We start from the raw sequence: 24,397 nt of genomic DNA on the forward strand, positions 1-24,397 counted from the left end.
GTAGATGCCTACTTTTTCCACAGGGAAGCGTGCTTAATTGGGAGCTCCCTGTAAGTGAAGCATCACACATTTAACTTGGCTTAAAAAAATACCCAACCAGAGCTTAATTGCGCCAAACCATGCTCCTCTTGATTTAAATCTGGCTCTGGCTAAGGAGATGCTTGTGGCACTTCAGCATATTTTTGCCTTCATCATTATTTTGAATTCTAGTTTCTTTAAAATATTATGCCCCCTAACCACTTAAGTTCTGGACCAAAACAGAGAGCAACTGCCTGGTTTCTTGATGCAGCTTCTTAAGCTGACAAAGGGAGGAATGATGGAAAAACAGGCAGGCTGGGTGTTCCCTGAGCGTTGTCTCCACCAGGCACTCTGCTTATGAGAGAGAAGAGGGCCAGGAGTCGTAGTAAAGAATATAGTGCTTTGTGACCCCACAACTTCTTGACTTTTACCCTTTGAAGAGGGTAACCCCTGTGCTGTTAAGCCTCAAACAGTTATGCTAATCAGGTCTTCAGCAGAACACATCACATAACTCAGTGCGGATATCAAGGGTAGTTCTCATTCCAAGGGAACCAAAGTGCTTCAGCTGAAGGGAGCAGGAAGGATAGTGGCTTTCATATCAGCAGATTGAGATGCAGATAGACACTAGACTTGAAGAAACTTGCATTTGTTCTTGTGCTTAACTGTTTCTGTGGATAAGATGACACTAGCACAAATGGTGCCCTGCATGGCTGCCTCTGAGTCCCTTGTGCTCTTTCTCTTCAGATTACAAGAAATGGAGATTTTGTACAAGAAGGAGAAAGAAGAAGCAGACCTCTTGTTGGAGCAGCAGAGGCTGGTAGGTGTCCATACTTCCTTTGATGTAGATTAACTACTGCTGTTTCTGATTTGTTAGTCCAGGAAGATGGCTTGGACTGTCTGCATATAATGCACAGTTCTTCCTTTCCTTATAAATACTTCATAACTGCAAAAGAGAGAATGATTATGGCTGAAGGTGCCTCATGTGCATTAAGACAGAGATGAACTTCACCCATGTGAAGGCATCCAGCAGTGCTCATGGGGGCAGGATATGTTTTCTGTCTTTATAACTTAGGGCAAGAAGAGGACACGGCTTCCTTGACAGTGTCTTTGAAATTGTTTTTCAGTAGTTTAATTTGTTAACTGTGGATGTTTGCCTTGGTTTTGTCTTGGATCACCAAAAGTACTAATTTTGTGCTGCTGAAAAGGACTTTTTGAGTGTTCCTGTGCTAGGTTTGTCTTACGGATGATGTCTGAAAACATTACTGCACTCTGCATGTTTTAACCTTTTTTCCTCCCCTGCATGGAGTCTGAATCCCTTGTAAGGGTCTTAACAGCACACACATGCTGATGATGGGGCAACACACACAGCTTAGGGTTGCACAGGGAACTTTCATTCTTTCAAACACTTGAAAATAACGCTGGCTGCATGGTTAGGGAAATCCAGAAAATTTAGTCTGATGGTCTGACTTGAGTCTTTACTCTCTCCAGTTAATGGGGGTCTGAGTTCTTTTCAGTCAGATACGCTCCAAGTGGTGCACAGTTTATAAAATATAAAACAAAATAAATGCAGACTCCAAGTCTGCTGCCAAGCCAAAAAGTATGAGGAAGCAGGAATTCAATGTGGATTTCTTGAATAACACTGGCTCTATCACATCTGCCCTTCTGTTATTTTTTTGGCTTATTTTTTGGTTACCCAGAGGGGAACATTACCTCTGCACCCATTTGGGAAGTTCAGGATGGCAACTTGCTGTTGAGGTGAGTTTGGGTAACTAGCTACTCGTGGACGCTCTATGAGCTTGTCAGAGGGCTTTTCACAAAGCTCCTCCCTTTGTCTCTAAGAGGGAGAGTAGAACAGGACCTGGCTTCCATTGCCTGCTAGGTAGAAGCTGTATGGCAATTAGTATGACTTTCTATTAAGAATAGGATATAATGACCTTTAACCCCTGACCCTGAGCTTTCTCATCTCGCATTGTGAATGAAGCAGAGCAACTGCAGAGTTTGACCTCAGGCAAGTCTCAGATCAGAAAAAGAAGTTAGAATGCAGTCAGTGCTACTTCAGAGTAGTATGGGGAGAGTGCATTGAGAGCACGAGGGAAGTAAAGTCTTAGTGCAGTCCTTGTGAGTTGGCTGTGAGCCACAGGAGATGTAAGTAGTGGTGTTACCCTCCTTAATCTTTGGATGAGACTTACAGGCAGCCTTGAGATAAGGCAGCATTTTGTCCCTGGGAAGGATATTACACAGTGAACTTGTCAAAAATGGGCCTGTGGAAACTGTGATTATGAAATATGTTTAAAATAAATCTGCAGTTGTAAAAATCCAATGAAATAAAGTTCATTTCCCTATTCTCTGTATATTTGAATGTAGTATTGTTTAATATTGTAATGAACAATATGATTTCTGCAAGCACACTATATTTTTAGTTGGCCAATGTTGGAAGACTGTCACCAGGAAATATCAATAACCAGGTATTTTTAAAAACAGATGTCCTAAAGTTGCAAAAAACTATAATTAGGGGTGTACTAATTAGAGATTTTGGGGGCTGATACTGATAGCCCATTTTTAAGGAGGCATATCGGCTGATACCAGTCCAATTTCCGATATAGCTGTGTGCAGCTAGTAAGTCTGTTGTGGTGGAAGGGTAGGGGCGTTGGGGGGCAGATCAGTGCCCCCCACAGTGAGAGAGGGGGCAGGGGCAGGTGCTGCCCAGCAGGGGTGGGGCAGGGCACTGGATGGAACCATGCCTCATCAGGGAAGGGGAGACTCCTGCCGTTCCTTGAACCCCGGGAGGGCACATGGGGCAGGGGGTGCCCCTGGATCTGGGCAGGGCAGACAGGCTGCAGCTTCAGGCTGGAGCCGGGGCTCTGCCTGGCTCTTCTCGGTGGGGACTGGGCTCAGGAAGGGGGCTACAGAGGGGGCTGCAGCTACTCCAGATTTCGTCGTAGGCCTGTTCCCGGCGCTGCTGCCACAGCGCACCCAGCTCAGCCCTGGCTCAACACTCCGCCTCCACCCATGCGCCAGCAAGAGCTGGGGCCGCACCTGGTGTGCGGCAGCGCTGGGAGCAGGCTGTAGTGAAATTTGGGGTGGCTGCAGCCCCCTCGGTAGCCCCCACTGAAAAGAGCCTGGCACAGCCCTGGCTCTAGCCTGCAGCTATAGCCTTCCTGCCCTGCGCAGATCTGGGGGCACATGCCACCCCCACTCCCCCCTTCTGGGGTGCAAGCATGGTGGGAGTTCCCCCCACACAAGCCATGGCTCCATCCCATGCCCTGCCCCACACCAGCTGGGCAATGCCTGCTCCTGCCCCTCCTTTACCATGGGGGGGATGGGCATTAATCTGGCCCACCACACCCCTTCCCTTCACTCTCCCCTTCTTCCACAATGGATTTACCAGCTGCATACAGCTCTCCACACTGCCAGACAATGCTGCTTGGTGCCTGTGCTGCGATGTGGTTGCGTGTGCACACAAGCATTTATCAGCCAAATTATCAGCTGCATCAGGCTGATTTCCAACAGGTGGATCAATCTTTTTTTCTGGTCACTTCTTCACCACTGAATTAGGGATTAGGGATGGATAGGAGCCATACTTTCCTAACTCGTAGAAACAACTGGCTGATGGTCTGAAGCATGGAAACTAACTACAGACTGTCAGTCATATGCAGCTGTAGCATCAGACTCTGACCCCCCTCCTACCTTAGTGAACTCAACAGGTTGAGTCTGTGTTATGAAATAGTGTTTTTGTTCTTTCAAAGTTTGAAATGTCAAGTGAGACCCTTGGTGCTGCTATTTTTAATTGTTTATTCTGTTGTAGTGCATAGAGGCCAGCCATCTGAAGGCCCCTGTTGTGCTAGGAGTGTAGAAAAAAAGTCATATGATTGTTCTTGCCCCGAAGAGCATACAACTACATATGTTGGGATGCCTTGCTTGCATGACTAAAGATTGCCAAGCTTTTCCCTTAAATTTGAAGTGAAAATAAATGTAGTATATTTTTAGGTAATCTCCCCATCTCACTTGCTGTCCTTTTGTGCCTGTGCAGCGATCACTTGGTATTATGACGTGGAATTGTATGTACCAAATGCATTGGAGTTAATCTTTAGAGTGAATGTAGGAGGATGACCATATAGTGGTTACATCGCAAATAGGTGCTTCACCTATAAATAGCAAACTGTTCTTCTGTTGCCTACCAGAATAATATTGTAAACAGATTTGGTGACCTTAAGAATGACTAATGACTAATTTTTATTCCTTTCTGAATGCAATCTTGAATTTGTAGCTCTCCCAGTGCGTGCTGTCTTTCTGCTGGGTGTCTTCCATTTCCACTGCAACATGTAGCATGAACATTTTATTGCAAAAATTGGCAAGGCTTTACAGTGTATTAGTGGCTTGTATTAATTTCTTGTATTTACACTTTTACCCTCACTGGGCTCAAGCTCAAGTAATGGTAGCTTTCATCTCTCTGTCACTGAAGGCTAAGCTGTGATGCACCTTTCTCTTAGTGAGGAGTAAGAGTGTGCAAATGGGCTATTACCTTCAAGTAGCTGTGGTCTAATGAAGGCCCATCCACTTCTGCTCTGTAATAAGTGGTTCATATGTCTGCATCCGTAGCTTATTTGTAAACTACAGATCTTGCCTGCGATAAACAACAAGTTTCTGATGCTGATTATTTAAATTCACTTTTTTGGCCAATCTTTTGGTCTAATCTAAGAGACATGTTTCTCCAAATTGCTTATTTCAAATTGTAAACAATAATAGAAGGTCACAAGGAATTTGCACATAAAATGAGTTGTGAGGGGGAAAAAAACCCCAATCAACTGGAAATGGCAAGCATATCTCTGAGAAGACTATGTCTGCTCTACTGCACTCCATCTCATTATTCCCAGGCTGAGAATAAATTTTATTACAACATATCCTGTTTGTTTGTATTGCTCTCAAAAAAGTATTTTAAATCTAGTGCATCAGAACTGAGATGTGTACACATGTACACACACACTTGCTGTTGCTGACTCTCTTCATACATAAGAATTTGAAACCTTCAAGTTCTTAGAGTAATTGTGAGAAACTTTTGAAGGTGCATCAGGTTCTAGTGGATCAATTAACCACTAGATTATGTCAGACAAGCATCCCTTTAAAAAAATAGTCTGACTTAAATTCTTGGATGCTTTTATTGGTAATAAATCTACTTATCTTCTGGTAGCATTATCTGGAAAATAACATTCCTAGTGTATAAAAATCGGAAATGTTTGTTGATGAAGCATGATTTAGTGAGCGCACTCTCTAACAATTCTGTTGGAAAAGTTGTCATGAAGAAGCAAAAGAAGCCTAGCTCTTAGCAAACGTGTTGAAGCTTCAGGTGGCAATTTCTAAAATGTTTTCCAGGCCTTGAGAAGATGGAGATAAAGAATATCTAATTGGACTTTTATTGATTAACACTTAAAAAAAAAAAAAAAAAAAAAAGATTACTTCATCCTTCTGCTGCTCGCTCTTCGGACAGTCAAGCCTATTGGTTTCTAAAATAAAAACAACAAGGTGGCAAATGGAAAAACCCTTTGAAACACTGATTCTGGATATCACTTTAGCTTGTAGCAAGTCTTGGAGTATGAAAAACGACTTTTGCCTGTCATTTGTGCATTTACAGCACTTCTAACATTGACCCTATCGACTGCTTTCATCTCTGTTGTATTTCTTATTCTCTAACACTTCTTTGGCTGCTCTTGTAATAAAGTGGATTCTAAACTCAAGCATCCCAGCACCACATTCGGCATTACTAACCAGTGTTAACCTGTCTTACTCTGGCTGCTCATCGCATTCTTCTATTGATGGCTGTTGTGTTCGCTCACTGGGGGAGGATTTTCCAAAAGAAGCAACAGCAATAACCAAGGCAAATGTTTGGCAGGAATTTGCATGTCTTTGGAGCATGTATGGGGATGCAGTTGACACCTTGTTTTGTTTGGTGCTTGGTTCAGTTGGTTCATTAAAGATGTTGGAGGGGGTTGAAAGGGGGAGAATGTAGGTTAGATTCAGTATATTTTAAAACTGCTAGCTATGAGTATAATGTCAAATATAGGGGAGTGAACAGCTTAAAATTTAAGTAAGAAAATGAATCTAGAAGGTGAGGTTTGCTCTTAATGCCCTAACACTCACTCTTGGGAGACTTCCATATCTTTTGTCTTGTTTGATTTTTATTTGGTTTAGTTTTCTTTGCCTGATACTTCTTGTTTAGCTTTTCCATTTTTTTCAATTTTAATTTTGGTTATTTTGGGGCCACTTCTTGATTTTTGTTTTTCCAAAGGATGCAGACTCTGATAGTGGGGATGATTCGGACAAGAGATCGTGTGAAGAGAGCTGGAGATTGATCACGTCCCTGAGAGAGAAGCTGCCCCCCAGCAAGCTGCAAACCATTGTAAAAAAGTGTGGCCTCCCTAGCAGTGGGAAGAAACGAGAGCCAATTAAAATGTACCAGATACCACAGCGCCGACGCCTTAGCAAAGACTCCAAATGGGTTACCATTTCAGACTTAAAGATTCAGGCTGTGAAGGAGATCTGCTATGAGGTTGCCCTCAATGACTTCAGGCATACTAGGCAGGAGATTGAGGCTCTGGCCATTGTCAGAATGAAGGAGCTTTGTGCCATGTATGGAAAGAAAGATCCGAATGAGCGTGAGTCGTGGCGAGCTGTTGCCCGGGATGTCTGGGATACGGTGGGGGTTGGAGATGAGAAAATTGAAGATGTGATAGCCAATGGGAAAGGTGTGACTGATATGGATGATCTCAAGGTGCACATAGACAAATTGGAAGATATCTTGCAAGAAGTGAAAAAGCAGAACAACATGAAGGATGAGGAGATAAAAATTCTTAGAAATAAGATGCTAAAAATGGAGAAGGTTTTACCTTTGATAGGGTCTCAAGAGCCAAAAGTCCAGTCCACCACCGCTCAGAATAGAGACCCAAACTCCGCTAGTGGGGTGGATGTTGACAAGAAATCTGCAAATGACATGAACAAGTGTGATAGCGATGAAGTTGCTAAAGAGGAGCGTGTCTCCCAGCTAATGGCAGGTGATCCAGCCTTTAGGCGTGGACGATTGCGCTGGATGAGACAAGAGCAAATTAGGTTTAAGAATCTGCAGCAGCAGGAAATCACAAAGCAGCTTCGTCGGCAGAACATGCCTCACCGATTTATCCCACCGGAGAACCGTAAACCCCGCTTCCCATTTAAGAGCAACCCCAAACACCGAAACTCATGGAGTCCAGGCACTCACATAATTATCACGGAAGATGAAGTTATTGAGGTCAGAATTCCAAAGGAGGAAGAGAAAAGCAGAGAAGAGATGCAAGAAAAGCAGGGCAGCATTGTCTCTGGTGACTCTCAACAGCCATGGAACCTATGTGGTCCTCAGCGGAGTCAAGATAACATCCAAATAAACAGGCAGCAGTTAAATCCTCAGCCCCAGCCTAGCAGTCAGCAGCAGCCTTCACCTCAGATACGCTGGAGAAGCAATTCCCTCAACAACGGCTCGCAGAAAAGCTTGCGACGCCAGACATCAGGCTCCTCTGAATCGCTACACACCTATGGTGGCCAGCAGAACCCAGACCTGCAGACTTTCCAGCAAAAACGCCACATCCACCAGCACCGCCAGCCCTATTGCAGCCATAACAATGGAGGCAACGTGGAGATCAATGCAGCCAACTTCCAGCCAAAACACACTGACCGGCCCAACCACTATAACCAGTTTGTGACACCTCCCCGAATGAGGCGACAGTTCTCTGCACCTAACCTCAAAGCAGGCAGAGAAACAACAGTATGAGTCACTGGGCAAGGCTAGTTTGGGGGGGAGAAGGGAAAGGGGTGATGCTCGTATATCACCGAGAAGCAGGTGGGGATGGTTTTGATCATTGGCCTTGGGTTTCATTTGGCCGGTTAGAACTTGAGTGATCTGATGTACAAAGCTCAAGATACTGGCACTTCAAAGCATCCATTTTGCATGTGAATCATGGTGAAATTTTCAAAACTCTGCTTGGAGAAACTAGAAGACAGGGAAAGAGGGCACCCTACTAGCTCCTTTTACCTTCCTGGTTTTTTCCTTGGAATATTTTTCTAATGCTGAAAATATGGTTTGGAATTTATAAAGAACTGCCTCCCTCCTTTGTTTTTATGTAGACAATCAAAAGGGGAATCTAGTTTATAGTGTTGAATGTTTTATGTCACCTGTTTATTAGGAATGAGGAAACTGACCATCTGTATTGTAAATCAGCATGAGCAATTCAGTCCAATTCACTTTACACCTCCTAGCCCGAGTTTTAAATAATTGTCTGCAAGCCAAAAGTTGTCAGTTACCAAGATAAGGAGCTTTTTGTCGGTGTTCTGCCTCTGCAGAAATTTACAGCAGCTCTTTAGATGCTTGATGGTCCATCTTCAATGAGTGGGAAATGCCTTTTACCCTTCTGCTGAAGTTCATTAGTATCAGTATGAAATTGCCATAATAGAAATGTGCCTGACTGAGGCTGTATATTGGACTGAATACATGGCTGGAGCCATGTTGGGGAAGTAAGCTTTTTCTCATTCCCATCTTGTCTCTAATTATAACAGTTTTTACTAATGACTTGTTATATGGAGATAGTAGGGACGAACTGCACTTTTTTATTTTGTCCAAATGGTGCAGTAAAAAGACTAAAGTTGATTGCTTCAGATTCCTTGGTCAGGTTTTGGGCCTGGATGATGCTATTGAAACGGTTTTTCTGGTGGAGATATAGTGAACACCCTGAATTGGAGGGGGCAGAGAAGAGCGGGCTAGAGAACGGATTCATTTTCACACAATACCTCATTGTAGTGCCTTCTCGTCTCAGAGAGCACCACTATTTCAAGACTTGTTGAAGAAATCAGTCACTTTAACAGGAAAATCACGTGCGTCTTCCTTCTCCCCCCCATTCTAAGTGCAACTTAGAAGCCGTATTTCTGACTTACGTTATGAACTGAAGGTGCCAGGTTTATAGGTGAAACACTAAAACACAGTCCCTGTGATTTTGCTTAAGATATCCTAAAATGAATGGCAGCAAAAAGAATGGACAAAAAACCAAGCTGCTGTTTGGTTAAGAACTATGTTAGGGCTTCAGAGGGTTTTTAGCTCAATTGGAAAGTTCTGCTTTTAAATATAGGATTCTTTTTCTTTTCTTTTTCTTTTTTTTGCTTCTGGAAACTTTTGTTAAAACGCATAAAAGATTACATCAACTTTTTAGACTTGAATTCAAGATGCATCTGAAGCTTTGGGAGAAACTTGGTTTGCTGATAAGTGTTTATTCTGAATGCCATTTTTTTCAAGCAAACTATTTAGGGCTGATTAGATATGGATACATCACACGGCAGCACATTTGTACAGTCAGGTACAAATACCCTTGACTTGACTACCTGAGGCTGCTCTGCTTGTTAAGCATAAGCCCTACTGGTAATTGTTTACTTTTGCATGTCTTAGGGTAGCTCTAGATGAGCAGAAAGTGCCTGCAATTTATCTTCCCTTGTATTCTTGTTCCCTGCCTCTGGTTTTATTTTAATTTTTTTTTTAATTTTTCTTCCCAACCACACTACGGATGTCCATGATCAGGTTGCAGCTAGGGACCTGTATCTTTCAGTCAGGTGTCAACACTACAGTCTTCATTCATGTGTTCGTGACGCATTTACTCTCCCTGCGATTTAGGAGTTGTAAAGTCATTCCATGGTGTCCTAAGAGGGGTGACCCAATCAAAGCCACTTAGGTCATCTTCTGATGACCAGTTTAATTGTTCTGTTCAGACATGGCTACAGCGGTTTCATTTGCCCTTTGTTTTAGTATCTCTGAAAAACAGGGATGATGTGTGGCTTTATAATTCCTCGGTTCTTCCAAGAAAGAAAGCCCTATACAGAGGCAATACTTTTCTTCCCACTTGAGTCAGCCCCCCACCCCGCCCTCCAACTTATTTAGGGCTATGAGAATTCTTGTGCCATTAGATTTCTTGTATAATTCTCTGCTAAGTAGCTTCTTCCATTCTTACTGTGTTGGTGTCCGTATGATTTGCTCTTTGGTATCTTCCCCAGAGGCATTTTAACTCTCAAGGAGAGAGGAAAACATGCATCTGGGGAGTTCCTGCTATGTGCCTCCGCTTGGGCCAAATAGAGATTGGCGTGTGTAGGGGCCAGGCATGAGAATAGTCTAAACAAGTCTTTTGTGTGTGCACCCCTCATCTTTGTGATAACCTGTGTAAAAGCAGCGTGACTGAGTACACAAAAGGAATATGCAGTATGTAATTTTACGTCTATTCAAGTATGTATGTGGAAATGGAATAAAACCATAGGATATTTGAAATCCCTGACTTTGACAATTCTTTTTAGTTGGTTTGAGATTATCTGTCCCTGTTTCTAAATGTTTGGCTAATGTTGGATAATGAATATGTCTTAAACCCATCGTTTTGTTGCCTGGTTATTTTAGACTATTTTGGTGCAACAGCAGAAATTTCAATAAACTCTGGATCAGCTACTTATTGAATGCTGTTTTAAGGCGGTGCTTGTCCTTTGTGACAGATACTGCAGCAAAGATGGAAATAAAAATGTACGGTTTTATTTTCCTGTATGACTTGGTGGAGGGGGGCGGACAAAATGGTCCCTTTCAAATAAAGTCCAAACTGCATGAGGTCGGAAGGGACCTCAACAGATCATCAAGTCTGACCCCCTGCCTAGCCGGGAAAGAGTGCTGGGGTCAGATGACCCCAGGTAGATGCCTATCCTGCCTTCTCTTAAAGACCCCCAAGGTAGGGGAGAGCACCACTTCGCTTGGAAGCCCATTCCAAATTTGGGCCACCCTTACCATAATTGTTCCATTCTAGTGTAGATAATGATTAGGATGCACTCCCTGTATCTTAGAGAAATGGAAAAAAAACAAACGTAGTCATCTTGCGGAAGTAGCCTGAAGTGGCTGCCTCTCCTTTCAGAATAAGTATTTGTGGAACTAATGAAGACTAATGCAGCCAATTCTGTGTAAGTACATGTGAAATGTCTTTCCTGGTAATGGGAAAATGCAGCTTCTGTGATGAAGGGTGCCTTTTCAATGAGTTTAACTGCCATTGCTGACTTGTATGCACCTGTGCCTTAGTGAGGATATCATACATATCCTTCAAGCCTCTAGCTGGGGTGGGGGAATGAATGCATGCCACTTGAGCTCCTCCGATTTTAATTTTTTCAACATACTTCTTGGAGCATTCTGAATCAAGTGATCTGTCGAATTGGAGGGGTTGACATTTGTGCAAGTATGTTGAGCAGAATTTTGGAATCTCCTTCCCTGTTCATTCTTGGAAAACTTTATATTTAATAATGTGCCTCAGATATTTGTCTTTGAACCACTGCTGGCTGAAAAATCCTAGTTGTTTGCCCATTGTTACTGTAAAGGAGGCCGTGAATCACCTTTTAATGAAATTATGGGATTTTCAGATCTCCAGTTCGGGTTTTTTTTTAAAAACAACAACAAAAACATGTTTTTGATTGTCCTGTGTTCATCTGCCTTGTGAAAAGCAGAACTGGTTTGTATTGTAACAAGTGCTCTTTCAATAAACTCTAAAATACTCATTAAGCGTCTGACTCATTTCAGTGACAATGAAATGCTCAGTGGCACAAAACCTTACGTGTAGACTTGTCCCAATTTTCATTTTCTTTTGAGGGCTTGTGACCCATTCTACTTCAGTTCAGTCAGTACCAAGCTATCCTGGTTTTTTGGTGCAACTTTACTTAATGGACAAAAAACCTGGAACCGCATTTGTTTTGTCCTATAACATTATGAGATGTTATTTACAATGTAGGAAGGACACGGGCTGTAATCCTATTATGGTCCCATTGTGCAGTCATCTCTGCCATTGGTTTAAATTCAAAAGAAGAACAGCAGGGAATTGATGGTTCACTTGTTGAGTGGAGAGTAGAGAAGCAGAGTTTTCCCATGTTACATCAAAGAATGAGATGCTGAAGTGCAAGAGACATGCCTGTACTGTGATGGCTTCTTAGAGCAAACCCCCTTCAGACCTTTAAAAATGCACTTGAAAATAGAGAAAAGTTTTAAGGCTTTTTTCATGAGCTGTGGGTGCTATTATAAATACTGTTTTATTTTCTCCAGTTTAAAGGTATTACTCTGAGACGATGCTTTCTACAACCCTGAGCCTCAGTTTGTTCTTCCATTGTAGAAGAGCCATAACCATTATCTTGTTCCCCACCATCCAGCCAAGCTGATATTCATCCTTGTATCCACTATTGAAAGCAAGCTGCCTAGTAGCTTAAGCAGTAGAACAGTACCAGCTGCCAGAAAACAGGTGAAATGTTGCCATTTTCCTCTTCTGATTCTGGGAAAACAAACCTGACCTTAATCCACTTTTTGAAAAATAGCTCTTTCTTTTGGTACTATAGGGGTAAGAAAAAAAAGATGATCTGCTATAGTAAATGTTTGCATATCTAGACAATTTAAATATAAAAAATCTATGATTCACTCAAGAGAAGTCAAGGGTGCTGCAGAAGAGGGAAGACAATGGATGTGGGGTTTTTTAATCCTTATACACAACTAATATGTTGCTTCATATCCTGCAGCCTTTAAGCATCTTTGAAAGAATCAAAGTAAAGATTCTGCCCATCTTTGACACCTACAGAGTTGATTTAATGCACCATGGCAATGAATATTGCTTGAAACGCACCTTTCCTGGATCCTCTTCTACAGCATTTTCTCTGCTCAGTACATACCTGCTCAAATTGAGGGGTGTAGAAAAATGCAGGAACTTTTTATTGGTGTAGAGCTATACCTGTATGTGCTGTTAGGATGTACCTAGTACCTTCACATGCTCCTGCTGCAATGAAAATGTAGCAAAACCCTTGTAACCTTAACCCTGCTTCATTCAGGGTTAAAGTTGCCTGGTTTAGCTCACTTGTGTTGCTCTAGGAGCATGAAGACGTAACTCCATAGTGACTTAAAGAGACTTAAAGATACATCTGTCCATGGCCTCTGTTTCATATCTTCTCCAAAAGCTCTTGAATTCTAAGAGAATAAATCCTACTCTGTCCTTCAAATGTTTCAATATTTGAGGAGCTTGTTTTCTCTCAGACCTCCTTACATAGCTCCCTACCTCCGTGAAATGTCACAGCCTTATATCCACTTTGGTTGGGGAAAAAAGACTTTGTCTAGAGGAGATGGCTACCTTTTATCTCAAGTGCTTTTAAAAGGGTTCTAGGTATTCGACATCTCTCAATGTAGGCTGACACTTGCCCACTTCCTTGCAAAAATAGCCATCCTCACAGATTAGAAATCTTTAACAACTTCAAATTGGGCTATTTTAAGACTACATGTCTAGATCCTATCTATGGGGTTTTTTGTTTTGTTGCTTTGTTTTTGCTTGTTGGTTTTTTTTTTTCCTAATGGGTAAAAATTTAATTATTAGTTCTACCACCTGGACAGCAGGATCCCACCTTTTAGCTATTGCTGCTAATGGAGTCATCTCAGCCAAAGAATGTCACAGGTAGCGTTCAGGATGAATTGATATACCGAACTGAAAGTTTAAGTAGAAATTTAGGGACTTAAAATATGACCCAGAGAGAGGACCTGAAGTCCTTTTATAAAGAGCCGAGGTTCCTTAATGACCTCAGGTGTTTAACATCTTTTTAGTTAGCAGCCACCTTCCTACTGCCACCACAGTGGGACCTTCTTTCAGTACCTAGTGGGTGGGAATAGTGCCACATTCTGAGAATCTGAATCTGTTCTTTTTGGTACTGGTTACTGCTTTGAGATCTCCTGTTCAAGTATTGAGCCAGCTAAAAACTGCTTTGAGGTCTGATTCAATTGCCTGGGATTTTCAGGTGAACTAAGGTTATTTAAGTAAGGTTTAAACCAAGATAATATGTTTCCTTAAGGCGATAAGGGAACTATGTAGTGCTGTCCCTTTCATTATTCTGGACGTAATAATTTGTCAGTGCAGAAAATGCATTAAAGAGGAAGAGAATGAATTCTGGGGTTTTAAATCATTCAGTAAGCAGAGAGCAAGGTTTGAAGTGCCAGACGAATGGGTTGAAATTCTTCTGAAGGTGCCCAGTAATACCTTGATCAAAGAACTTGGCTGTGGAAAATGCCTTTCCGATCGACTACATATTCAAGCAAAATAACCCTTTCTGGGAATTAAGAAGTCGATTAAGTTAAGCAGGAATAAGACTGACTTATTGTGGAATAAATATGTCCATGCATGGCATGCAGTTGCTTGAGAATACTTTGTTCCCGATTAACTGCAAGTGCTCAGTATGTAAAGGCAAGTGCTGAACTGCTTCTTACCTAGAAAGAGGGTTTCTCATCTGGGTGTGTTCTCTGCTTTCCTTGTCAGTGTATTTAGTTGCGTCAGTTCCTTTAACTTTTTATAGCACTCAGCCCCTCTGATATTTTTGCATCTGGACAAGTAGGTAAGGAGACTTTTGACCTTTTCGTCAGGTCCTTGCCAAGCTGATAATCTCTTAACACGTTTATATATGTGGCGTGCTTTCAACCTTTTCAGTCTGCTTGTGGGAGCAGGAGAAGGTCACATAAGCAGAACCCAAGTCAAGTTGGAAGAATTTTTTAAAAATCCATAAAATGGGGTGCGTGAGTCTCTAAGAGCCTCGTTTCAGTACAGCATGAGGACGGTTTGCATTGCAGTGCAAAGTCACTGTATTCATGGACTATTGTGTGCTGTAGTGTTAGGACTTTTTCAGCTTATTTGCTTTTCAGCTTTCTATGTGAATTATCAAAATAAGATCTTTGGCTCGTTAAGATTCTTCCCTCGGTTTCCACATTCATTCTCCCCATGCATGCTGCGGTTCCAAAGCAGACTGGGTCTGTTCAAACCAATTTGACTTGATGCTGCAACTTTTTGTACTGGACTCTCATAAATTACATAATTTCTACGTCCATGCCTCCTGTTATTTCTGAAAACCAAATAAATTTACAACTACAAACAGTAGTTGCTTCACATTTTCTGCAGCAAATTTTCTTCTACAAAGACATTATGTTCCTTTAAAAGCCAAAGCTCTTCTCTTCAGTATAGTATCAGGGGTACAGGTGAGAGAGGTGCACATAAATGTGTGAACCCCCCTCTCCTTGTTGAATAATCCAGTACAGTAGAGCTGAGCCTGTGTGTGCACGTGGAAAATTGTGTGTCTACGCATAGATGGATGAGATGAAAATACTCATTTGTGAAGTGCAGGAGGGATTGGTGGAGACTCTTGGCACAGTTTATTGCAGCCCTCTCAATCTAGAGCCCTCACTTCTGAGAGTCATGCATGGTCTGAGAGACAGTCCAGAGACTTTGCTGGCTGCTGAACACTGTTGTTTTTAAAAGACAGCTCCAAAATTTTAGGGGAGAAACTGTAAGTGCAGTGGCATGACTTAAAAAAAAAAAAAAAAAAAAAAAGTGTGTGTGGGGGGGGGGGACTGGCCCATCCATGTGTTCCTTGGCCTTGCATGAGATAAGCCAGAGTTGCTGAAATAAACAAAGCTGTGACATAAAGGGAAGCTATCCTATGTTATAAGTGATTTCCCCCCAAAAGAGGAGAACCTCAATATTAAATGCCAGTAGTAACTGTCCCCTGATTTTTCAGTCCCATGCCAATATTATAGTTGCCTTTGTACTGTCCAGCAGCCTTGTGCCATATTTCTCATGTCCTCAAAAGAGTACAGGTTCCAGGGAAGAGCTACGGAAGTAGAAAAGCAAAGCCTTTTGATTCTAGTTATATCAGGCAGTTTTGCACAACTCTTCACGATTAGCAGCTTTCATATTGGATTTTGTAAGAAAAACTCTTGCCTGATGCATTGTTAAGCTTCTGTTTCATCCCCTACCCCAGTTGGCATCTGCTCTAAAGCTTGAGATGTAGGATTAAATGCCCACATGATTCTGTTTAAATTCTTTGCATCTCCATGAATGGTAGGCAGTACTCTCTCTCTCTTATTGGGCAAGCCTCGGCAAAGAGTTCTCTGTGAAGTTACTCAGATACACTAATTTTCCCTTCTTGCAGTACTCCTCATAAAGGACTTCTGGGAGAAATTTTCTTCCTTCTTGTGCTGCCCTCTTCCACGTTCCCTCTCCTCCAGTCTGGTTTGCAGCAATATACTCAGACTTGTTTTGTTCGAGCAACTCCTTTTTGGAAGGAGTTAACAGCCTAAACATTTTCCACTGAGGTCTTGATCTTTCCCCAACACACAAAATAATTGGAAAAATACTCTGTACTTATGTTCCTGATCCATTTTTGTGTTTCTTGAGTCTCTGTAAATCTGGGGCATGTGTGAATTTTTCACCAAACGAGAGAAGAGTGGGGTGGCAGAAATGTCTGGTTTTCTTAGCAGTGGGATTGGAATGTGCTGAGAATTAAACTTGCTTTTGCCCTAGATGCAGTCAGTCTCTTTATCTAGTAAAAACGTTACATTACTTTGCTCCCTTGAGAAATCAAATATATGCATGATGGAGGATTGCATTCACATGCAAGGAAATGGGAACCTTATAAAAAAGTAACTTCATTTTAAAGCATAAAACTAATTCTGCATCAAAAGATAAAATTCTGCAATGCTTCTAACCCTTTACTATATTGATTGAATCAAGATGGACCATCTTTCCTTTCTGTTCCCTTGTTGCCAGACTATACAATCTACAGCACAATACAGAGATGTTCAGTGAATAAATTTGTTTCCCAGAAATGACTTACTGAGTAATGCTTAAGCTTCAGAACCCTGCTTTTTAAGCTTATTCAGGTTGGGATTTTTTGGTTGGTTGGTTGTTTGTTTGTTTTAAATCCTTCCAAGGTCGTCATTAGGTTACTTTGTCTGACCTGAGGATTTTCTTTTGTAAGAACTTGTATCAGGGTGAAATTGTGGGCTGTATTTGTTAGTCCCAAACACACTATGCAAAATGTGCTTTGTTAACTCTCATGGCGATATTATAATAGAGAAGTAATACCAACAAGTATGCAGGTGTTCTCTGGATATTCCAACTTTTCCTCAATTAAGAAGAAAAATAAAATCCTTCTGTTATTGCATTGGATATATGGACATGTGATTAATAAGCAAAACAAGCTGTAGTTCTACTGGCCTGTCTTGTGGATACACCCTCTCTGTCTTTTCTTTCTTGAGGGGAAAGGGGGAAGTTGATTAAAAAGCTTGTTGTGTTTTTTAATTCTTTTCTGGAGCAATCTGATCTCTTCCAGTTGTATGGAAGTGTCTGTCCACATGTGCTGTCTCCCTGTGTCTCTGTCACTCCCTCTGAAATGTTCATGTTTCTTTGGCTGTCTCCTCTTCACTTTCGTCTGTCCTTCTCCTACATGGTATCTCCTCTTTCCCCACAGGACTATGAGAGCAAACTGCAGGCTTTGCAGAAGCAGGTTGAGACAAGATCCCTGGTTGCTGAGACAACAGAAGAGGAGGAGGAAGAGGAGGAGGGTAAGCTTTAAAAGAACAGAGTGTTTTAGTGGTGGGGAGGAGGTTTCTAAGACTGAGAGGCATCCTGCAGCTCGGATGCCACAAGTGACATTGTTGACACTGGATTTGGACCCAGCACCTATACCTTTGTTCCGGGCAGGCACAACCCTCAGATTGACCACAGGATCTGCAAGTCTGTAATAGGCAAATTTATTGATACAGACCGATAACAAAAAAGCAACAATACAAACGGTCAAACAATTCTGTATCTGCCAATCCTAGGGTTGTCATCAGAGTCCAAGTACATCTGGTCAGGATGCAGACTCCACTCTGAGGCTTTCTCTTTTGGGTGTCAGCAGTCTGGAGGTGGGATGCTGAGGGCCACACCTCCCCACAGTGGGGTGCATGAGATGGGCTACTGGTATGCCCTTGGTCCATGGTGGCCTTGGGGACCCTTCCTGGCTGACAGATGGGGATGGGGACCCCTCTCAGGGAGCAAAACAGCGAGGGACGGGACAGAGGGAGGGACGGAAGGGATCCTTTGTTACTCTCAAGTCTCTGCTTTTGTGCTCTCCTTCCCCTTGATGACTCCTCATCCATGGCTATCTCTGGTTGGTTGTGTCTCTGTGGTCTCACATGTCCACATAGCCTTCTGGGCCTTCCCCTAATTTGGTTTGTTCCCCCAAAACCAGGATTTAGGCCCACCTTCTCTCTGAGGCCTTGTTGCTGGTGTCACATCATGTGTTACAGGACAGTGTGGCACATACAGCCTTTGGTTCCTAGGCTGTGTCCTTGTTGTCTTAGACAACCCTTCTGCCTGTAGGGCCATAAGAAGCTGTGTGTTCATCTCCCAAGCTCTTTAGAAATCCATTTAACCCCAGCTTCCCATCTTTTCCAATGTGTATATCTATACCTAGAAGCCAATTCCCAAAAAAACCAGGCCTTTAAATAACATTTCTAAGCCAACAACATGGGCAGCCTCCATGTGTTGCTTGTGGCAGATAAACAGAAAGGCAAGGAGCAGAAAGCAGAATATCAGATCAGGCAGAGAGCACAGGATGGGGAATGGAAAGTGAAGCAGCAGATCAGAGTGGTATTTAGGGAGGATGCAGGGCTAATTTGTGGCACACCTGTTAAAAAGGTTGGCTCTCACTGCTCTAAAGGAAGCTGCATTATAGGGACATTTGCTGTAGCTGGAAATAGAATTTTAGAAAATTGTGAAACAGTGGGCAGTCCCTAAAAATGCCAGTTTGACAGTTCTGGAGATTTAAATTACTTGTCTGTAGAACAGGTTCTACATTAGCAGTTGGTAGGAGAACTGGATGCTGGACTCCCAAATTCAAGTAAGCCAACGGTCTAGCTGTCGGACTGGAATTGGCATTTGTTTGGTGGTCTTGAACTGTGAGACCCCTCCGTGCTTTTTCCATCCTGTATTGGATGGTGGTATGGTTGAATGATCCAGTCGATGCAGAGACTAATGTCTCTCTTATTTCTCCATTTTTGTATTCTCTGTTTTTAAGCAATGCTAATTACTTGACAGTAACCAGAGCAGTAGCTTTTTTGGTTGAACTGCTCCAAAAGCTTGACTTGGGTGTACGTTAAGTTTCTGATGCTTGGCATAAAAGATTAGAACTAGTTTTACTCATTGAGCAATGGAATTGCAACTTCATCACTTCAGACAAAATGATGAGAACTTGATGAGACTGTCAAGTGTGTAGATACTGTCTTTTTTTTGTCTGAGTGTCTGGGTTGGAGGGAAACTGCTACCTTTGACTCAGCTGTTCCTTTGCTTTTCCCAGTGCCCTGGACACAGCATGAGTATGAGCTGGCCCAGTGGGCATTCAGGAAATGGAAGTTCCACCAGTTCACTTCATTAAGGGACCAGCTCTGGGGCAATGCTGTCTATCTGAAAGAGGCCAATGCCATCAGTGTGGAGTTGAAGAAGAAAGTAAGTGTGTGCAGAGCATCTTGTTGAATCTCCTGACTTGCAAGTGTGCACTCTGATATCTTGCTGTAAACTAGCAGAGACTTAAATTTTGCTTTAATTTTGCTTTGTTCTTTTTCTCTACTGCACTGCCATTTAAACTGTTCCAAGACTCATGCCATATTATAGTTACCTCTGTGAGTTGAAATGGTATTGCTTGCAAACTGGTAATCCATTCTTCTGACCTTCATCCTCCTTATGCTGCCTCCTCTACTCACCATTCCAAAAGAACCCCATTAGAAATAAAATTATTGTTTCTTATCCACCTTCAACCCCATGCTGGGTTGTATATCTTATCAAAAGTGGCTTTGGTTGGATTGGATTCCCATGTCTTCATGAAACTGTTCTTTTGGGTTCCCTTTATTAGAATGAAAGAGGGAATCCTATTTCTAATATCTCTGTAGTTACAGACTTTATTTATATTCACAAAATATTAAAAAATTGGTTTTCTCCATTCAGGTGCAGTTTCAGTTTGTCCTCCTGACAGATACACTGTACTCCCCTCTACCCCCTGAGCTTCTGCCTCCTGAGACAGAGAAGACCCGGGATAACAGACCTTTCCCTCGGACAGTGGTAGCTGTGGAAGTCCAGGATCTAAAGAATGGAGCAACTCATTACTGGTCCCTGGAAAAACTCAAGTATGTAAATGTTATGTCAGAGTGAAATTTAAACCAAGAATGCATGTGACTGCTGCCCACTTGCCAGTATCTCAGTTGGCTCCCTTGTTTATTTGAGGCTGTTTCAAAATTACTATTTTCCTAAAAGCCTTGCTAAATTTACCCCAATTCATTTCTGTACCTTAATCTCTTCCTCCTTTATTTGTCTACAACCTGGTTTTTTTTTTCACCTAACCCTAACACTGTTGTACAGAAATAAAAGATGTTCATGGGTTTCCATGGGTTTCTTGCAGTGTTCATGGATTTCCTGGGTTTCTGTTTTCATTTTCATGCCTGTGTTCTGCAGCAGTGGGGGGTTTTTGTACTCTCAGGCTGTGTTCAGATGAGCGCAGCCATGCAGTATGTGGCACTGCAGACACATCTGTGATGCCACATACCACATGTTCAGTTGTTCTCTGTGCTTTTTTTCCCCTCAGTCAAAAAAAAAAAAAAAAAAAAAAAAACCTGCCCAAAAAAAGCGGAGCACTGCTCAAACCAGAGTCTGGATGGATGGAGCCGCACTCTGGCTGCCAGCCAGGCTCTGCGCGGCAGGATTGCCACTGCTGCAGCCCCGGGAGGTGTCTAGGATCCAACATAAGGCTGCTGAGGCAGGCCAGTGTTGGCCCTAGCATCCCTTACCCAACCTGGGGTAACCTGCGTGCCAGAGGGCACATGACACAGGCATTCCCTGGGGACAGCTAGCAGCAGTACAAGGTGTGCTGGTTGTCCCTGGGGAAACAAATGTCCATGCACATGTGGACATGGTCTTAGGGTGTAATTCAAGCATTTTGTAACATGTGCCTTTAATAATCTTTCTGTCCTTGTGAGTTAACTAAAGTTTGTAGTGAGATCAGTTCACAAAAATACCACCACTTTTGGAGAGAAGGGGAGCATCTGTTTAATAGTGACCAGAAATGCTAGATGCTAATGCTGGGTAGGAGATGCAGAAAGTGCTCAGCTGACACTTCAGGAAGAACTTGTGAAAGCTTAAATTTGACCAAGATAAATTTACTTTTAATGAGATGTGTTGATTAAGGACCCTGGTTGGCCTTGAATTTTGCCTTTCACCCAGCAGATTTGCCCTAAAAGATGGCAACTTGGGCTTCACGGTGATCTCTAACATTATATTAAATGTTAGTACAGTAGAGAACCTGCCCGTTCTGACTCCGCCTCTCTGTATTTTTCTTCTCTTTGTCCATTTAACTCCAGTGCTTTTTTCTGTTCCTGTGGTCAACCTGCTTTCCCCCTTGCAGTTGTGCTTTTTTGAAATTATGAACTGACCACCAGTATTAGTGTCTTGTCTGTAAGGAATTTTAAATGCAAAAACTTAATTGTTGTGGGGGCTGCTTTTTTCCTCTACAGGCAGAGGTTGGAGCTGATGCGGGAGATGTATGACAGGGCTGGAGAGATGGCATCCAACACACAGGATGAGAGTGAGAGCACAATGACTGGCAGTGACCCCTTCTATGATAGATTTCACTGGTTCAAGCTGGTTGGAAGGTATGTGATGACAATCCCATCTCCTGGTATGTTCACCAACTTTTGTCCTTACCAGGGCAAACTTTGGACTTCAAATCAAGTTTTAAACTGCATAATCAATAGTGTCAGCTGTGTATATGGTCTCTCAGGGATTGGTGATCCATCTGGTAGACCCTTCTGATTTTCCATCCAAACACTGGTAAAAAGCAGGAAGTGCTGTTCAGAATTTTCTTGATACAGGTGTGCAGCCTTTCCAAGTCTAATTGATTTGAATTCACCCTCCATTAGGTCTAAGCTTTATTTGTGAAAAAGAGAGCTAGTTAAGCATTGTGTGAAGTGATTGGAGTGTAGTGGTCTTGAGAGGCTGAAGAGTTGTGGAAAATCCAGGGGGAAACTGGTCCAGGACTTCACATAGGCATGATGTTCAAGTACTGGTCATCGTTTTGGGAAGATTAAACATCTAGTAAAGAGATCTTGGAGGCTCTTTAATACTTCCTGAGACTGAGCCGCCTCTTTATTTAAAACTTAATGGTGGAATAACAGGTTATAGCTTCATTATGTAAAAGCATAATAACATTGTAAATAACCGTATATGGTCACACTTGTTTGTATTCATGTTTCCTTTGCTTTCTGCTCAGTCCAAGGACGTCCTCTTTCTCTAACTCTGTCAGCAGTTCCCTTCCTCCCATCTCACCCCAAATGATCTGAAGCTCTTGCTTGCTCTTCAGCTGAACTCCATGCTGATGGCAGCAGCAGAGTGTTGAATGAAGCATTCTTCTCCCCTTGGTGTGTTAATCAAAGTTGTTCCATTAACTGATATCTAGCTCCCCCATTTTCCACGGCTGCGTGAATGAGCGTCTTGCTGACCGCACACCCTCCCCCACTTTCTCCACGGCTGACTCCGACATCACTGAACTGGCCGATGAGCAGCAGGATGAGATGGAGGACTTTGATGATGAAGCCTTTGTGGATGATACCGGCTCCGACGCTGGAACCGAGGAGGGATCGGACCTCTTCAGTGATGGGCACGACCCGTTTTACGACCGGTCCCCCTGGTTCATTTTAGTGGGAAGGTTGGTGAGGTTATTGTGAGAATGGCCAAAAGGGACCAGCTCTTGTCAGAGGCTGCAGAGCCTTCATCTTAGAGTACAGAGATCATTGACCAAACGCGTCTTTAAACTGCCATATCCAGAAATAGGCATTTATGGAACTTACAGATTCCAAGAATTATAGAGAAAACTTTAAAACTCATCTACTAGATCTACTCATGGAAAACTCTTCAGACATCCTTTGCTTAGACTAGGTAGAATGGACATTCCAGGTTTGAAAAAGAACCCATCTCAAGGGCTCTGCCTGAAATAGTGGTGAGGTGGTGTTCTTAAAAATGTCAGCACAGGGCTTAAGAAGTTTTTGAATTCCCCATAGCACAGCGAGTGTTTGATGTTGTTAAAAACTTGTGAACTGGTGCTTTTACGCATATTTAAAGATGCTAACGCCCATCTACACAACAGGTTATATGGAATTTAAGTATCGTGTCAGCTGCCTGTTTAGCATGTTTTAGAACATCAGCTCACTACCTCGTCCAGATATGGCTAAGGAGTTATCTGCCAAATGCAAGGAAGTTGTATCAAAAATGCTTACTGCTTTTTCTGATTACTTTACAACTAGTTTTTATGATGTGGCCAATGGTCACACTGGCTAGCTCACTGATGGGGGAAAACTAAACTGGGTATTGAGTGTCTTAACTTAATCAATGGAGGGGCTTATTTTAAAGGTGGTGCTTAGAGTTCAAGCTCCTGGACCCACTCTCTTTAAAAATAAAAATATGGTTATTAAAGATACAAGGGAGCAGTGAAGTCCTCTGCCTGTTGAGACCTATTGTACCTTAGTGCTCAACACTTGAAAGCCACACTTTAAAACTCCTGAGTTTTCAGATTACTCAGTGTCATACAAGTTAGTAGGTTTTGGTGTCCAGTTTTCTTTAATTGGCCTGTTTAATTGTTGGAAACCACCTACTGCATATTTGCTGAAAATGTTCTCTCTCGTACAGTGCTGGCATATTATGCCATTGTGCATATTCAGTCAGAGTGGGTCCGTCAGTGCTTGGGAAAAACTTGAGCTATTCATCTTCATTTCACAGTTCTAGTGTCCAAACTCCTCAGGAAGCACTCCACAGCCTGAGCCACTGCAGTGTATAAAGAAATCACTTGTGCTTCCTTGCCATTATATAACTTGCTTCCTGTGTCCACATATTTAAAAAAAAAACAAAAAACAACCCACTGAGTACTGCCACTGCAGGCATGTTTAGGCAGTTGAGAAACAGTTCTGAAGCCATGTCAATTGTCCCTGTTAGAGCTTTGTTTCTCACCATTACTTCTAATGAGTAAAAGTGCATTCATAGTTCCCTGAATTTCCATGCGGTTTCTCTAACTGGCAGCTGATTCTCAGTCCATTCCCTTTACCTGCAGTTGAAATGGGATTATTTTTATGCTGCTCAGAGCTGCAGTAATCTATAGCTGAGTTATGACTAAACCACGCAAAGAGGGTTATGTAGCATCCATGAGCTAAGTGGATTTCCATTCTTTAGTGTCTTCCAGTATGGGAGTTCCGTTTTTGTGCATTCTGTATAGGGCAGCCTACATAACCAGGTCCAATCCTGTGTCCATCGAGATGGGCATTGTGCCCCGCAGTGGCCAGTATGCATGTCAGATTGAAGCAAAGCTCCACTATAACCAGCGATGCATTGCTGTGTATAACGAGGAGAGTACAATGGAACAGGAGGAATAGAGGTCTTACCTGCGCTCCCCAGTGGTGCAAATATGAGGATGAGCTGGTGACATTTGTTGTTTAGTT

The 24,397-nt window shown here is 42.5% G+C and overlaps 1 protein-coding gene across 7 annotated transcripts in view; it reads left to right on the forward strand.

Moving 5' to 3' along the window:
• Positions 1-24,397, forward strand: part of KIF1B (kinesin family member 1B) — a 142,499-nt gene that overhangs the window by 84,673 nt on the left and 33,429 nt on the right. For 4 of the 7 annotated variants that reach the window (XM_090024186.1, XM_090024180.1, XM_090024181.1 and 1 more), the window contains 6 exons: positions 763-835; positions 17,353-17,446; positions 19,225-19,373; positions 19,869-20,047; positions 21,428-21,565; positions 22,369-22,617. In XM_090024186.1, the coding sequence (XP_089880312.1) occupies positions 763-835; positions 17,353-17,446; positions 19,225-19,373; positions 19,869-20,047; positions 21,428-21,565; positions 22,369-22,617 (882 nt within the window). Of the gene's footprint in view, positions 1-762; positions 836-6,301; positions 11,596-17,352; positions 17,447-19,224; positions 19,374-19,868; positions 20,048-21,427; positions 21,566-22,368; positions 22,618-24,397 lie in introns of those variants that run through there. The other 3 variants (XM_090024183.1, XM_090024184.1, XM_090024185.1) reach the window with 2 other exon arrangements.

Source organism: Crocodylus siamensis, chromosome 12 (genome assembly GCF_052110815.1).
Source record: "Crocodylus siamensis isolate JL-2025a chromosome 12, ASM5211081v1, whole genome shotgun sequence".
NCBI classification, from domain to species: domain Eukaryota; kingdom Metazoa; phylum Chordata; order Crocodylia; family Crocodylidae; genus Crocodylus; species Crocodylus siamensis.